General features: G+C 35.6%; 1 protein-coding gene across 5 annotated transcripts in view; it reads right to left on the bottom strand.

Moving 5' to 3' along the window:
* The window catches only part of Carpa (Carbonic anhydrase-related protein A), a 232,892-nt gene that overhangs the window by 67,315 nt on the left and 151,231 nt on the right, over window positions 1–14,346 (bottom strand). For all 5 annotated transcript variants that reach the window (XM_072016303.1, XM_072016304.1, XM_072016301.1 and 2 more), the window contains exon 3: window positions 8,804–8,940. In XM_072016303.1, the coding sequence (XP_071872404.1) occupies window positions 8,804–8,940 (137 nt within the window). The remainder of the gene's footprint in view (window positions 1–8,803; window positions 8,941–14,346) is intronic.

Genomic DNA, 14,346 nt, shown 5'->3' with positions numbered 1-14,346 from the left:
GTTCGAATTTGTCGGGCAGGACACAAAGTGCCTTCCACGGAAATGCCCGTGAAAAGGTTTAAACGCGCACCCGAGGGATCGTTTGCTCTTCCTCTCTCTTCCCATCTTCTTTCCAACCCCTCGAATCTAACCCAACCCCCCGATGCCAACTTCCCGGAGCCGGAGTCAATCTTCCCAGGCGCAAGTAGCCGCGTTCTCACGAGGCAAGCTCATCGGATGCATTCTACGCTTTGAAACGGAACCATGGTTTGGGTTCTGTTCATTGTTTGGTCCACCCTCGAATCATCCCCTCCAACGTCCAGTCGCTATCCTCCGAAGGCACAAAAGCGCCTAAAGGGAACAGGTTTCCAGCGTTCTTCCTCACCTCCCGACTCGCATCGGTTAGCCGGCGTCACACGCGTTGTTTAAGTCAAACAATCGACCATTCACGAAGAAGGAACACCTTTCGTTTCGTTATTATCAGGAATTCGGGCTCCTTGATTTATTTTTTTCTTTTTTTTGGTTACTTCCTTTTTTTTCTTTGGAAGTGAAGATAATTTGACAAGGTTTCTATTGTGTTTGAAGAATGATTTGGTTAGCTGTTTTTTCAATTTCAAATGAACGGATAATTTTCAGAGGCGTTGCTATCGGTGGAATGAGTTAGTTGATTTGTAAATGTTAGCGGATTTGTAAATTTATGTGTTAGTAAAAATATTAAAGAACGTCTTTCCGTTACTAATGACAAATTATGTCTGATTTCTGCTTACAATTATGGTTTATTCATAAAAACGTTAAAGAACAAGTTTCTATCATTAATGAGTAACGAAATCAAATTTTTGCCACGCTTTAATAAAATTCGGTCCCCACAGGATCAAATTTTCAAAATATAATCAGTAGTAGGAAAATATGTTTATCAATTTTTGAAAAGGAGACAACTTTTACAAAGGAAATTAAAACCAGAACCAAAAACATTGTGTTAACAAAAAACATTCATAATTATATTGTAGAATTCGAAGTTACCATAAACAAATTAATTGCAAGTAGCTCGATTCTACTCCTTACGTGTATAAATATGATATAATTCATCTTCAACAGATATCACTCGTTAAATATGCCGAAGCTCTATCAGTAAACAGGCGATTTTATCCAAAAAATTAGGAATCCGAGTGGCAAGTTACGTAACTCGTTTTTCCCTAAATAAAGTTAAAAATTTTCTCAACGATCCAAGATTCTTCCATCGAAAATCGAAGCTTAAAGCAGCGAAACGATCCGCGGAAATATTCGGTGCGCGATTCGATTCTTCCTACGAAGAAACGTTTCAATTATTTCATTAACGCGTGGCTGACCCGCTAAGAAACAAAAGTCTCGAACGTTTCGCAGTTCTCGGGAAGAAGTATCGCAACATCGTGGATGATGGAGCGGTAGGCGGAAGCGAAACTCAACCGCGGCCAGAAAGGAAAAGAAACGAAGGGAAAAAGAAAAGGGAGGAAATACAAACGACTCTCGGCTAGGGCTTTAAGGCTCGCGACGAGTGTTTGCACGAAAGCTACTTCGCCAAGAGTGTTATTGTTTGATAAACTCAAAAATGACGCGCCTCTGGTTCGTTTGAAGTCCCGCGGTTCGCGAACTGCCCGGAACAATGAAGTCCCTCAGAAGAGGAAACCAACGAAGTCGTTTAATCATCGAGCTACCAAGTACCTTGGCTTTGCGTTATTTTTATTGGCTGCTGTTTGCTGTTTATGTAAGAAACTTTTTCGTGCCCTTTCATTTTTCTGTTTCCTTTAGATGCATTACTCTGCGAACTGCAGTTGAGTTTGTTACATTTTGCGCGATTTTAATCACAAAACTTCGATTCTCTTCTTTTTGTTTCGTCCTTGTTTCATGCATTCATACGTACGTTTATACAAATTTATATTCTTATGGATATAATTGAAAGAAATTAAATCCAGATAGAAAATTGGTTTGCGAGTGTATATTTATAGCAATCGTAGAATTATTTAAACAATCAGTTATCCACTACATTGATAAACCTTAATATTTCACGGGATGTTTAACGCTAATTATATGAATTCATTTTTTACTAAATGTCTATTTGTAACTTTATATGCTGTAACTTTATATACATTTCTCGGTTGGTGTAAAATTTTACTAGTATAATCATGATGCTCGTGTTTCATTGCAGTACCAATGAAATATGAAAAAGCCTCGATATAATATATTAATAAAAATTGTCCACTTTATCAATAGTATCTACATCAAACTAAATTGCTATTCATTCTTGCTATTCGTCTATATGTATATCTAATATTATCAAAATTTCCAACTAATTCCATTTCCAAGAAATTATAAAATCTGAGAAAAGGAGAAGCAATACGAGCTCGACTCATGAGCCAACCAGCCATTTCTCGCTGAGAAATAGACAGTCTAAAGGAAGTTCCGGTCATGTTCGGGCTGAGCTTCGAATCGGGACTTCTGCTCACGTGCCAGCAATCACCGTGTCAGCTGAGGCGGCCACGTGATTCGTTTCTATCGTATCCACGGTGCGATTAGAGTTAGCACGTTTCGCGTAACAAACGAAAGGTTTCGCCTTTGAGACCGTGGCCAGCACAGCTTTCGCGAAAATCGGACAAAGCGCACGTGGTCAGTGTTTCGCGCTTTTCACACGATGGAACCATCACCACGACGCTCAAACGGTCATGGAACTTTCTTTGAATAGCAGCGAACTCTGGTGAAAAATGGAAAGTCCTATTCCCGGTGTTTATTTCATAAAATTAATACTTTTTAACGTACAGTTGTCGGAATGATCAAAATCAGTAATTTGTAATTTTTCATGAAAATTTTATAGATCTATAAGACTGCAATAGTTGGAGATTCGAACTATTGTTTGCTATTTCGCATACTTTTTACAACCTAGTTGTTGAATATTTTGTATATTACAAATATGTAGATACTAGAAGATTTTAATTTGTAGCGTTTTAAGTACATGTTTTATTGCGATATATCGTAATTTCATATTGAATAGGAATAATTGATTAAATCAATCAACGTTCAGCTATCCATGTGTATAATTCGTTAGTTTTTCAGGAAAATTTTCGAAAAATAATTGCAGCGTTGACAGCAATTATTTCCGAATTACGATAGAATTGTCGATACTTCGTCACGAAGATGCACGTAAAAACGACCTAGGGAACTACAATTAATTTTAGAAAGGTTTCGGCAAAATCGAATTATCTCCGTAAATTGCTCCTTCCAGTCCTGTTTCAAATTATCGGTCTTCGTTTCGATTCGCTAGATTTATACCGTCAAAGTTTCTTACCTACTTTTTAATTCAGTTCTTCGCTCGATTCAGTTTTACGACTCTCAATCGAAATTACGTATTAATTACTTTGGCAACTTTCGCATGCTTTTCCAACGTCATTGTAATCAACAAGCCACTCGATATTTTTCGAACAAATCGCTGTCGATCTGGCATATATTGTTACGTGAACAACGATGCATTTGCATGTTAATATGAATTCGGCGATTTTATTTCGGCGTTGTTCAGGCGAAATTGACGATCGTAATTAAAAAATACGAAATACATTAATACGTTCTATGTTAATTGCGTCTGCTGCAATGGAAGATGGGTGTATTAACACCATCGTGAACGATACCGAAGCTGGCTATCGATGCGCACCGAGTATTGAAAAGTTGGATGAAATTAAAAATTCACATTGGACGTGGACAAATTTATCAGCACAGTTATATCTCTAACCTCGATTCCTTTAACGATCGACGTTATCGTCCAGTCGTTTAATTCAAGACGAGAACACTTACCAACTTTTTCATATGAAATTGTCTATACTACAAATAACAAGTTATAGTAAATGAAAAGGTTAATTTCCAAAATCTTTGGAAAATATATTAAAAAAAAAAAAAAAAAAAATGGTTAGCCTAAACAAAGGACGACAACACTCACGAACTTCTCCCTATACGTAAAATTATTTATACTACAAGCGCAATAATAAGTTATAAAAAATAAAACAATTGCACAACTTCAGAAACTTATTATAGTTATATTTAAATCATCTCGATCAAACAATTTCCAAGAACAAGACCATTACGAACTTGTTAACAAAGAAGTGAAATTCCTTTCGATTGTGATAAATATTTTATAGCGTTACGTCGGCCAGTAAATTTTCTCCAATTTAACCAAACTGCTTTCGTGGAAATCAGTAATAGAACGCGTCAGTCTCTCCTAAATATTCTTTGGCTCGTGTCGAAGTGTATCGACGTTTATTCCACGGTGGATACAAGCAGCCTTCGCCAAGCGATTTCCATAAAACAATTTCCGCAACTGCACTTTCGCGTCCTAGACGAGTAGACGTGGAATTCTCGTGTCGCGTTACGTCACGCGAATACGCGATAAAGCCATGCATCCAAGAGGGAAACTACAAGAAATAACGTTGTTCGACGAAAGCAACGTTAATCGATCGATCCTCCAAATAAAAGATCTTCGAAAAGTCTTCTATTCTATGAATACTTTATTTGATAAAGAATTATATTCCAAGTTTGATAAATTCGAGAAATGATAGTGAATTACGGTCCCTCGAGGATCAACCGGAAATTTATCGCGACGACGTGGCCTTCTTGCGAAAAATTATAGCAAACGTCACTTGGTGGAATTCTATGTGTAAATATAAGTGCTTTATACCATTTTATTATAGTCGATAGGTTACATATATATAAAATTAATGATTTAGATAAAGAATTTGTCAGTTTTATAATTATTAGGACATTCGTTAGTAAATCAATTTAATGGCTCGCTAATTAAATCGAATGGCCTGTTGAGAGATTTTAGAGGTGAGATCTGGAGATAGAGATTCGAGGCTAGCAGGGTTAATAACCATAACGAGTTAATATTATTATAAGGCGATCTTGGATTTGGCTGTTTTCTATGAAAGCTTCGATCGCAACACCCATTCATAGTTTACGTTCTCAGTACGTTTCATCTTTTGGCGTATTATCTTGGAATTAAATACATATCTCTATTTCGATGCTATTAGTAATATACTAAATCGTTACACGTGTGTATTTCTTTTTTACATATTAATATGGGAAAAATATATTGCACAGCAAGTAGAATAAATAATCGCTATGGTCAGACACAGTATGTGTAATAAACAATGAATCGAATGAACGAAATGATTATAATAAATATAATACACTGCAGTATAAATATTCCACATCAAGTAGAATAGTCGTTTTCTGGTCAGACAAGCCGTACTTTACTGTCTATTATACAATTTAATTTAAAATTTAATGTTAATATACCCTTATCTTCGGTATGTTTATTACATTACCTTCGAAATATTCTATTAACAAACTAAAATCTCTTTTTCTATAAACTACAGACCTTCCTCCTGAAAAATTTGATTACTCGAATCTCATTATTCACTATATTAATCTTACAAGTAAAACCGTTTTCCCTCCAGAAAACCAATATCTATTCGATCTTTCCGAGCGTATCGACAGTGTCTACGACATACAATCGCACAACAGTGTGTTGTCGAGCCGTTAAACAAATTGCTTCGCCATCTAAAGGGAGAAGAGATACATCAGCTCGACCGGTGCAAGGATTCTTGCAAATTCTAGCTCGCGTTTGAAAAGTGGGACTCCAATCTTTCCCTCGATGAATATTCACCTGGCAAAGCAAACAATCGCCATTCCCTCTTTCTCTTACTTTTTCTTTTTGATCCTGCCGCGTTCTTTCGATCATTTGAAAAAGTTCCGTGCAACGTACGTAATACATTCATAAAAATGTTCTATGACAAACGTTCGAATATTTCCCAAAGCCATTGAAAGCCGATGAATAGGAAAATATTTCGAGAACAAAATTCCACCCTCACCGTCCTCGATGCCTGTGTCCTCTCATTAATTATGGTTCGACGATTAATCAAGCAGTGGCTCGTCGTTGTTCGCAAGTCGCATCGGCGAGATTTACAATATTTACGTGACTCGTCACGGCGCCGCAGCGCGCATCAATTTCACAGCGGAAAATGGGCCCCGCGTAAATCGGCCGCCGCGTTAATTTCCACACATGCAATCCACGCGGCGGCTGCTCGATAAAACCAGCCCGACGTAGCGAACAAAAAGCGGAAGGGAAACGAATGACGGTGAAACCGAGCCCCCATAGCTCGGCGCACCGTTGTTATCCTCGCATCTGCGAAATCAATGACCGCTTTTTTTCCATTTACCTCGCGGTAGCCACTGCTATCGCTTGATATGGATGGACGAGGTTTGTTTCGAAGCGAATCTTTAGGATAAAATTAAGTCGCGATTGTGATGTAAATTGTAACAGCGAAATATGCCACCTTCTTGCAAATTACAATTAACGTTTACTAGTGACATTTTGTAAATCGCGATTTTCGAGTCATTGGTACTAATACATTCTCTTGTATGCAGTAGTAACAGATTTGGTAATAAAAGAAATTAAATTTCGTAGATGAATTTGATAAGTTACAGACTATTTGATCATTGTATTTAACGTAAAATTGTACGATTGTAAGGTAAAAGTCCACAATCTACGAATTTACGCTAGGAAAAAATGGAGAATTTTAGAATTTTTAAAGATATTTTCGTTGTCTCAAGAAACTAGTGGCACGTTGTAATATGTGATCGTTTAATTGATCAAGCGAGGTTGAGATTCAGACGAACATCCTATGGGTGAATCTCAGCTTGGATTGCGGTTAGATAAATTGAGTAACGAGAGGTTTGAGAGAAGTTCCATGTGGAATTTTCAAAGCCAGAATTTTCTTTTGCTACTGTTTCTCGATGTTCCTCTCTACATAATTGAATTCATGAAACTGATATCATTTTCTCGATATTTCGAAATGTATAATACATGCGTCAGAATAAAATTAATAACTGTATTACGTTTTTATTTCAATTATTATTAAAATCAAAAACTATTCTAAGAGCAAAGAGATTTAAATTAGATTGTCAAATGACAATTTCCATTTTAAAGTCATACTATCTATGATATTTAATCAAGAATGTCAAAGAAGTCTAACGCTGCATATTAAAATCAGTGATTATTTTCAGGGTAAAAGAGAATCAGCATGATTTCACGCGTAGCGAAACTGAAGAACGAATAAACGTTTAATTAATCGAAGATTATTATTTTCGTGGTTTTAAGGTATCACGAATCAATAAGACGAACGTTAAACAGCCAGATTGGTAATTAATGGATATATTATCGAACTAACGAACTCCCTGGCGTGGTGAAAAATGGATAGAGAGAAAGTGGAGAACGGTCCAGAGTGAATTCAAAATCCATTACTAGCCGGCGACAGCTCTGGGAATAGCCGCGGCGTAGCTACTCACGTTCAACTGAATGCGTCTCTCCGTGATATCAGTCTACCCAGTCAAATAAATCATCCGAAAAATGTTAATTTTCACTTGAATCTACTTCACGTATCTGCGACGCGTCGAACCAATCGCTGTCTGATGTGTTTTATTTTTTAACCTGAGATGGAATTTGTGAGTTTCGATTAAGACGAACGCCATTCTTTTTTAGAAATTTTTCTACGTTTTCTTTTTATTTATATATATTCTGTTCCTATATTTTTCTTTACTTTCCATTTTCATTAGTCTTTCGTGTTTTATCTTATTTAATATAGTATCGCCTATTTACCATTTTACTTTGAAATTTCCAGATAAATTTATTTTATAATTTAAATTTAAATCCATTTATGAGTTAACGTTTAATCGCTTTTTTGTTGGATTTAACTAAAATATTTTTAAAGTATGAAATATTTAGGAAGAATCCCCTGCTGGAGATACCAATCGATACTATGAAATTTATAACTTATTTAATATACGAGATCCCCAAATGGGGACTGTGAAAGCTAATATTATTTTGTTTCTATACGTGTCATTATTATTAATTTTATTATTATTCCGTGGTATTTTAATTATACTGTTCCTCTTTGAAACGCTGTTATAATTAATGTATTCTTTCCTAGATTAATATGCTCATACAATATATTCCATTTTTGTATTAACGTTCCCGTTCCTTTTATTCCTTCCTAAATCTCAGATTAAAATTATTTCTACGGTGTTAAGAGGTGAAACTAGATATCTTATGACCGTTAATAAAATGTAAAATGTTTGATCCGAAGAAACATTTCAATTGACTTTTTCACATACATACAAATAACAGAAATAAAATATTTGATATTACAAGATAACTAATAATACACTTTAAGTTCGAAATTATTAAATAATAGTAATATATATGTTGAAAATGACAACGTGAGTTTGTGCTCGCCATTTACGTACGCTAGCTACAATAAATAGTAACTAGAAGATTGTTCTAGATGCAATCGATAGATTTAATCAATAGGTTTAAGATGTTTTTTTGTTTTTATCCCCAGTCCATGTAAGAATGTGCAATAAAGATTCTTCGGTATGATAGATTTATCCAAAGAATAAAATAATAACTATTATGATCCTACCTCTGAATATAGAAATAACAATATAAATATAATATAAGAAATAATATAATATATAAATAATATCATTTTAATAATAATATAGATCCCAATTTTTACGTTAGATATAGATTATATCAGAACGTATAATACTAAATAAAGTAAATATCACGAAGAGAGCATCATCTCCATTGAAAGGCGTGATGATAGAAATTTCTGTCACGAATCGACTCAGTATACAATCCTTCTTTACTTTTGAATATACGAGCTTACTCAAAAGTCGAAGCACCGACAACGAGGAATAAAAAGAGGAGAAATAGAGGAACATTGAAGAACACTGGATAAATTACCTTGTGTTTGTCGACCGACACTGGTCTCAAGTGGCGGTCGAAGAGAAGCTTGTCAGGCTCGATGTTGATAGGACTCTGTCGTCTTCCTTTGCTGCACAAATACCACTGGGGATTTATCAGACCCCAAAACGAAGGTCCTGCAAACAAAGTGAAAACATGCATACATTAACGATTTTCCCAAATTTTCTCTTACAAGCAATTTTTTTATTTTCAGTCTGCCGTATAAATTAAATCGTTGTTTTGCAATCTTAAAATTACTTTCAGAATTACTACGGTCGCTAGTTTTCAGAAATAACGAGCATGTTATTTTATCAAATACATCACTGTTATTTGAGGAATGTTACAACTGGCTCTCTTACAAAGTTCCACAAAGGTATAATGTAAATTCACGTTTCATTTACGTACCGACGTTTAAAATTTCAAAAATTTCCAATTAAAATTAATTAATCGTTCTACCCAAGAAAATAGATCGAAATGATTTACGATCATCGAATTACTACAATCAATGAAAGACAAGCGATTTTTCCCCATAAGTTTCTTTATCGCAAACGAATGATACAAGAAGTCATAAATTCTAAAGTAAATTTAAGAACGTATTGTTCGTAGATCATTTTCATCTACTTTCCCATTTGTAGATTAATACCGACTTCTGACTGGCCATAAATAAAGAGATTATAACATCCAAAAGATTGGTAATCCAATCAATCAGTTAATTCCCACGACTAACAAGTTGGACGTAAAATATTTTCCAAACGAAGACTGTCGTTCGTATCAAACGTCCCCTCCTGAATCTTCTTTCTGAAAGCAAAAAAAGAAAAAAAAAAATACAATGTCTTTTGAAACAGCCGCAACTGCAGTTATGAACGCGTTATCAGGTAATGTTGAAATTGGGAAAGCATTTCGATAACGTCGCGTGGGCATCGACGAAACAATTTTTTTCCGGCGGTTTCCAATTTTCCCCGGTTCCAAGTTCGGCGAAGTTCACGGGTCGAAAAACCGCGACAGTGGCTATCCCAGGCGGCCGCGAATCGTCGTCTTGTCGTCTGTCAGCCGTTTGGAAATTTGAAATTTTTATAATTTCAACTTTTCCGTGTGGCCTGCGCCGGCGTAGCCCGCCTTCGGAACCTTACCAGTTCGCGTCAACTTTTATTCGGTAAAAGGGCTTTCGAACTCGTTTCGTAGGGCGACACGAACCAACAGGGAGCTCTCCTTCTTCCTTCTCTTCATCTTCAGCCCGTTTCCGCTCGCATTTCCCGCCGTCTCCTCTGAGAAATTTAACTTTCTTTTCGCGTGGATCGCGAGGATCGATATACCAAGAACGTTCCAACTAACGAATCCTTCCTTCGTGAATCTACGGGTTAACCAAGAAGAATGATCTCGTTTCTCATCTGCATCAAGCTCTTTTGCTGAACTTCTGAACAAGAAGCAGCGAGAACTGTTCATTGTTATAGGGTTTTCATTATGTAAGATACGATGTAAATTATTTAATTTTAGGGAAATACGTCATCTTTTGTTCGCATATGATCGCATGTGTTAAAGGTCAGTAACAATTACACGATAGAAGAAGTTTACAAGATTGTACGCTATGCAATAAATGAGAAAAAGATTCTTCTCTTTTTTAAATTTAAGGATACCTTCTCATATCCCAAGATATGATGCTAATTTAGTTGATATTAATAGTTTTTTCAATACTGATTCGTAAATATCAATTTTTGGAACTGTTGCACGAATTCTCGTCTCCTCTTCAATCAGAATAAGCGTAAAAACTTCAAAGAGCTAAATATCTCCTTTATATTATAGCTCGTACTTTTCCCATCATTTCACCAAACATTTTGAACTTTTGCCTTCGAAAGTATGTCGTTCAGGGACGAGTACATAAATGATTTAAGCGATATAAGTTTTCGAGTCAGAGAAATTGCTTCTCTACAAAAATGTGCTTTCATGGAAAAAACTCTGCTATGGACTTTACTCTGTGGCATTACAGAGTAATAAATTAATTGCCATATACATTTACGCATTGATTAATAATGTGAACAGCCACGGGCAATCTGTCATTTATGATACAGCAAGTGTTATAATTAGAACAATTAAATTTCTACATGTGATCGTAATTCGAGAAGTACTATAAAATTATAAAATAACTATAAAAGAATGAATACAAAGAATGATGAAAAGATAGCGAATCTTAATATATGCAAAATTGATATGAACGACGCCGAATCTCTCGTTAGTAGTTGTTAACATGGGAGCTAAAACGAGCATAGTCGCGGTTGAAGTATCGCGCGTCTTTTCGTTTAAAGCACGATACAATTCCGCCGCGTTCTCCATCTTCCATAGTTCTGACGTCTATGATATTAACGATCCGACGCGTCGTAAGGGTAAGTAATAAATTATTGCTCGTATAAACAACTCGTATAACCGACGCCCCAGGCACGTCAGCACGGGAATTTGCCACCGTGACGGCACGCGACGTTGCACACAAAGAGAATCTTATACAACGATCCATACACGCCGCGCGGTTTTCCAGCAAAGTGTTCCGTGATACTTTCTCATCTTCATTTAATGCATAATAATTCAGAATATTCGCGGCGACATTGTTGGCCGATCTACAGTGAAAATTTCGTCCCTAACTAAAGATCTCTCGTGCATTCGGATGGTACACAATAGCAATTAATAAAAAAGCGTTAGTAAAAGATAGTTTTAAGTCGGTTTTACGACGCGGACGTGATTTCCCTGCTGCTTCTTAGTTTCAGATTTTCCATAACATATTTCGTCCTAGTTTTATTTATAGTTAGTAGAACATTTCATTTTGGAAAATTCGGTGTTCCTTCTTGCACCTCGATAACAATTGCCAATTTGGATTTTGTCTAAGCTAGGTGACGCTTCAATATCTCGCGGACATTTTCAATTTTAATTTTAATTAAATTTCTTAAAAAATCCATTTTCTCGAGTCTTTTTTCTTCTGATCGTGAATTTAATAAACTCCAACATATATTCCTATCTCACGCTATCAATTCTTCGACAATCATTCTTATTCAAACACAACCACGTGCTTAATTTCCCTATTAATTAATCTCCAATTATCACGTTCACCCCTTTCTAAATCGTGGAAAACCTCTTAACAGCAGCCCTATCATAGCCTGCTCGTTAAAAGAAACATTTCCGAAAACGATTCACCAACGATCGTTGTGTAACGTTTCACGGACGATTCTTTTTGCCGTGTTAATGAGAGGGGTGCCATAACGATAGCGAGACACGCGAGTGCAATTAAAAATTACGGGGTCAATGCCGATGCACACAGTCGCGTTTTTACCGCGATGCGATTGTTAGTCGTGTGTTCTCGCCTTTATCATCGACATATCGACGCAATTAACCCCTTTTGTTCCACGATTCTCACCCTCGAATGGCCCGTTACAACCCCTCTTCTTCGACGATCGGGTTTCTCTTCGTTCCTCTTTCACAGGGTGAAAACAGAAAAAATTATTGGTATTTTTTTTTCTAGTTTATCTGGACTCGTTGGGAATATTTTTGGGGGAAGAACATAGCCGTAAATTTCGCGAATGATAACAAACGACTCGTTGAACGCGTCGCTGCGTGTTATAGTTTGTTGGAAGGGAAATGCGCATTTAACGATTTTGTTGGTAGAGTGCTTGTAAATGTTCCCGTTTCAGCAATCTCGCGCACTTTTTTTTTAAAGGTTTCTCGTCGAAACAGGATTTTCAGTTAATTTAGTACCGGTGCTTTTCAAGTTGTTAACATTTTCCAAGCTCAACCGGTTTTTTATACGCTCGTATCAAATATCATCATCGTTAAATCGGTGGAAAAGTTCATCTCTTTCGCCTTTGAAGTTGAACCCAGGAATTAAAAGTGAACAACTAGTGAAATGATAAAATAAATACTTAAACCCGCATACTACATGTTAAAATTAAGTAAATTAATTGTATATTATCTTTCCGACATTTTTTCTCTTTTTGGTGGGGGATTTTTAAAGTTTTCTTATTTCTATCTCTAAATACATTTAGATATGTATCACAATGTATAGATATGTTGGAATAAATCGATGCTTATGATGAAGAAAGATCTATTTCATAGAAAGGAAGATCAATTACATAGTTGGTTCTAGCATATCCTACTGTATAAAAGAAGTGTATGGTCAAGCACGCTTATTTTACTTTTAATACAAATGCAAGTAACTTGTCTATTGGATAATGTTTAATTTATTAGAAATGCGGGTCCATATGGAAAATATGTAAAGCGAAATATTAATTCGTCTCGTGCTCCAATTCTTCGTTCGTACGTGTCGACCATTAAAATGTAAAATTATTATGAGCCAGAGGGACGAAATAGCGTGTCGGTGAGTAGAGAGGACAGATCTCTCCACAATGTACATATTCATAGGTAAGTAAACAGATATACGAAACGAAACGCATCGTGCGATAGAACAGTCGAGTAATTTGCAATAAGGATGTTGATCCTGTATTGCGAGCTAGTTTCAAATTCCCAGCATTTGATACAGTTCTCCGTTTATTCTGTGTTGTGTAAATGAGAACTTCGATCGGGAAAATTTTTACATTCGCGTGGAAAGTAACCAGTTTTCTTGGAAATTATGCTTTATTACGAGACAAAAACGAAAGAAACGATACGATATTCGCCAATAACTGTTACCACGTTGTATCTGTTCTATGGTATCTGTTCTGTTGTATACAGAATATATTCCAACTTTTATGAAGCAAAATTTTCAAGATTCGATATTAGTTACTTATGTACTGTTCGATCTTTATTTACTATTTCTCTTATCAATTTTTATGTCCGTTCAATCTTTTTTGTCGTATTCATATGTATAGAATATCCTAATAAAATTTTGCCTTAAAAACTAGAACACTCTGTATATAATGTAAAATCTGCATACATAATATATACGTTTCGATGTGATAGGATATTGAACGTTTTATCGGTCGAAATATGAAAACTGAAGGTAATAATGAAAAAAGTATCAGATAACGTATCGATGCTTGCATTAGATGAACTTGCCTCGGAGAAAACTAGTTTACACAGTCGATTTTCACGCGTGTTTCGTGATACCTGACATTCAACGCTTCGTTGTATAATGCATGCATTTTCGATACTGTGTTGCTTCCGCAGCGCAATTTTTACATGTTAAATATTAAAATTTCCTTTTAAATACCTAGCGCTGCGTTATCGACGAGAACCCGTGTTTCCGCTATTACTTTTCGATATTATTTGGAAAGTGGAAGAGATTTTACGATCGGGTACGATTTTATTCAGTAATTTTGTCTAAATGTCTATACCAATTATTAAATCAGTGAGAATATAGCAATTAATTTTGTCAGGCTTCGAAATATTTGTACACAATCTCGATCTGTCAATAAAATATATCTATGTGTACAACGTGTTTTTTTAATGTCATATGACTTGAAAAGTTAATTTTAGAAAATTCGCAGAATATTTGGTAAGAAATGTATCTTGTATAATATTAAATATAAATTAATAAATATATTAAATATAATAAAATATTAAATATA

Source organism: Bombus fervidus, chromosome 14 (assembly GCF_041682495.2).
Source record: "Bombus fervidus isolate BK054 chromosome 14, iyBomFerv1, whole genome shotgun sequence".
In the NCBI taxonomy this organism is placed as follows: domain Eukaryota; kingdom Metazoa; phylum Arthropoda; class Insecta; order Hymenoptera; family Apidae; genus Bombus; species Bombus fervidus.
Note: the sequence above shows the minus strand (reverse complement) of the source record. Positions and strands in the feature narration are given on the sequence as shown.